Source organism: Tupaia chinensis, unplaced genomic scaffold (genome assembly GCF_000334495.1).
Source record: "Tupaia chinensis unplaced genomic scaffold, TupChi_1.0 Scaffold000671_2, whole genome shotgun sequence".
In the NCBI taxonomy this organism is placed as follows: domain Eukaryota; kingdom Metazoa; phylum Chordata; class Mammalia; order Scandentia; family Tupaiidae; genus Tupaia; species Tupaia belangeri.
The window spans coordinates 910,676-913,252 of NW_006160194.1; the positions used below are offsets into that span (position 1 = coordinate 910,676).

Consider the following 2,577-nt stretch of genomic DNA (forward strand, 5'->3'; position numbering starts at 1 on the left):
GCCCGGGCTCCTCGGCGCGGCCGCCGGGGCGGGGGAAGAATGAGCCCCGGGACCCTGCGGGGGACGGCCCGGGCCAGGCCCGGGATCTAGACGGCCTGGGGGGAGGGGAGCCGCCCTCCCCACGGCGCCGCCCCGGGACCGCGGGGACTGGAGCGCGCCGGTGCCGGCCGCCTCGGGCTGCGCCGTTTGCTTTTCCCCTCGCGTAGTGCAGAAGTGCGGTGCAGTAAGATGTCCACGAGGACCCCGCTGCCCACGGTGAATGAGCGGGACACCGAAAACGTAAGTGCCCCGGTCCGCGGGCACGGTCCCGGTCGGGCCAGCCGTCTCGTCGGGAAGAGCCGCGAATTGCGGCGCTCGGTCCCAGTCGGTGCCCTGAGAGGCCGGGTCGCCGCGCGGGGGGCGGCTCAGGTGTGTCGGGTCGCCGCAGATGGCGGTGCTGCTTTTAATCGCCGCAACTGGGCGGTCGGTTCTTGAGAGCTGTCAGGCTCGACAGCCCTTGCTCTTGCTGCCGCTTCGTAGTAACCGGCTGGGTCAGGTTGAGCCCCTTTGTACTTCGTTCTTTAAAATGGGAGGAACTCAGGTTTAATGACCGGCTCTAAAACTAAGCACCCGCCTGCTGAGGATCTCGGCGGCCCCCCTTGGAACTGCGAAGCCCCGGGAAGAGTTGTTGAGGGCGCAGTCTTCATTACCGTCTTGGAGTTGGTTAAGCACTTTGAAAGGCAGACGTATAGTGAAGCTCTCTGCCACTCCCTGCCTGGCTGAGGGACACCCGCTGGGGAGCTTCCTTCCTGAAAAGAGGTTGACTTAGATGAGCTCTTCAGGTTCCTTCCAGCGCTCACATCCTATGAGTCTATAAAAGGGACCTTTGATTTTGTTGTTGTTGTTGTAAACTTTTAAAGAGGGCTAGGAACAGCGCTGTTTGGGAATGACAACTTGTAGTAGATATTCCAAGAAACGTTAGACTCTGTCCAAGTGTTTTCTGAATTCAACTCCAGCACTGGTTCAGTGGAAGAGAAAGGATTGCAGCATGCCCATCCCCTCTCTTGGCAATCTGGTTGTTATCTTCTGTAAAATATCTAACAAAAAATTTGTAAAGAAACTTCTCTGGGGACCAGCCGATGGCGTAATGGTTACATTGCTGGACTCGCATATAGTCGACTGCAGTTCCAGTCCCGGACCAGTGGCTTAAAACTCGACTGGGCATATATGTGCATGGGTTCCCCAAATCCCTAGAGACTGGAGGAGAAGGGATTATGGCACGGCCGACCCCTCCGCCCTAACCCCCAACGTGGGGATGTGTGATTTCTTGCTTTCTGTCTCTCTCCCCCGTGAATGCACACACCCTATAGCAAAAATCTCTGTCTCTCTCTCAAAAAAAAAAAAAAGAAAAAAAGAAAAAAGAAACTTCACTGGCAAGAAATTGCCATCTCAGGAAAAACTTTGCTGTTGATGTTTTCATGCTTTCAATAACCTGAGACGTTGTGGCCTGGTGGTATCAAATGCCTTCAATTTGATCTTCAAAATGCCATTTGTTTGCTGTACAGCTATCTTGTAATTGAATCTGTTTATGTAAACCTTGGTCTAAAGCATCTCTGTATTGTATTAATATATAGTACTTAGTGCTCTTTAACCTAGTAAGTAGTAAAGTGGTATGTGTTCCTCCACCTGAGAAGGATTAGAAAATTACATAAAAACTGAGTAATAGAAAATCTTCCACTAGGTGAGTCAGTGAACTGATTTTTCTTATAGTCCTTTTGAAGAAACCATTTCCAACTTGATCATTTTCCTGTTCTTTGATGACTCTGAAGAATTTAGCAAGCAAAAATGTGAATTAATGAGCTTTGATCATCAATCTTCACTCAGAGAAGCAAAACCTTATATTGAGGGGCAGTTGGTGTAGTGCTTACAGCACAGGAGTCCCACATGGCCGACTGCAGTTCAAGTCCTGAACCCAGATCAGTGGCTTGAAACTCAGGCTGAGCACGTGCGTGCACATGCCCAAAATCCTAGGAGGAGAATGGAGGAGAAAGGATTGCAGCATGCCCATCCCCTCTGTGGGGTGATTTCTCACTTTATCTTTTCCCTGTCTCTCAGTCTCTCGCTGGTCTTCCATGAATGCATGCACCCTATGGCAACACCCTTAAAAAACACCCCCTACCCCTAGAGAAAGCAAAGAAAAAAAAACAACAACCAACTTTACATTGAATCAACACATGAGTACCATACTTTCTACATTCCAGGAAGAAAGTCATAGCGAGCCAGCAGGTGGCATGGTGATTAGGCACTGGATCTCACGCGGCTGACTTCATGATTCCAGTCCCAGACCCAGAGGCTTGAAAAATATGCTGGGCACTTGAACATCCATACCTCAAATTCCGAGAGGAGAATGAAGGAAAAGAGATTGTGGTGTGGCCATTCCCTCTAGGGGATGATTTCTCACTTTCCCTGTCTTTCTCTATGAAGCAAGCACAGGTATCCTATCAAATAAAAACTTAAAAAAATATAAAAAATGTCATAGCAGATTCAAGATAATGAAGGATTTCAAACGGGTCTTCTTCCTTTTTTTTTTTTTTTTTT

The 2,577-nt window shown here is 49.5% G+C and overlaps 1 protein-coding gene across 6 annotated transcripts in view; it reads left to right on the forward strand.

Annotated features, from left to right (window-relative positions):
* The first annotated feature begins 18 nt into the window (after positions 1-18).
* MARK3 (microtubule affinity regulating kinase 3) overlaps positions 19-2,577 on the forward strand; it is a 159,363-nt gene continuing 156,804 nt past the window's right edge. For 3 of the 6 annotated variants that reach the window (XM_006160044.3, XM_006160045.3, XM_006160046.3), the window contains exon 1: positions 22-279. In XM_006160044.3, the coding sequence (XP_006160106.1) occupies positions 229-279 (51 nt within the window). In that variant the 5' untranslated portion in view covers positions 22-228. Of the gene's footprint in view, positions 280-2,577 lie in introns of all 6 variants that reach the window. The other 3 variants (XM_006160042.3, XM_006160043.3, XM_006160041.3) reach the window with 2 other exon arrangements.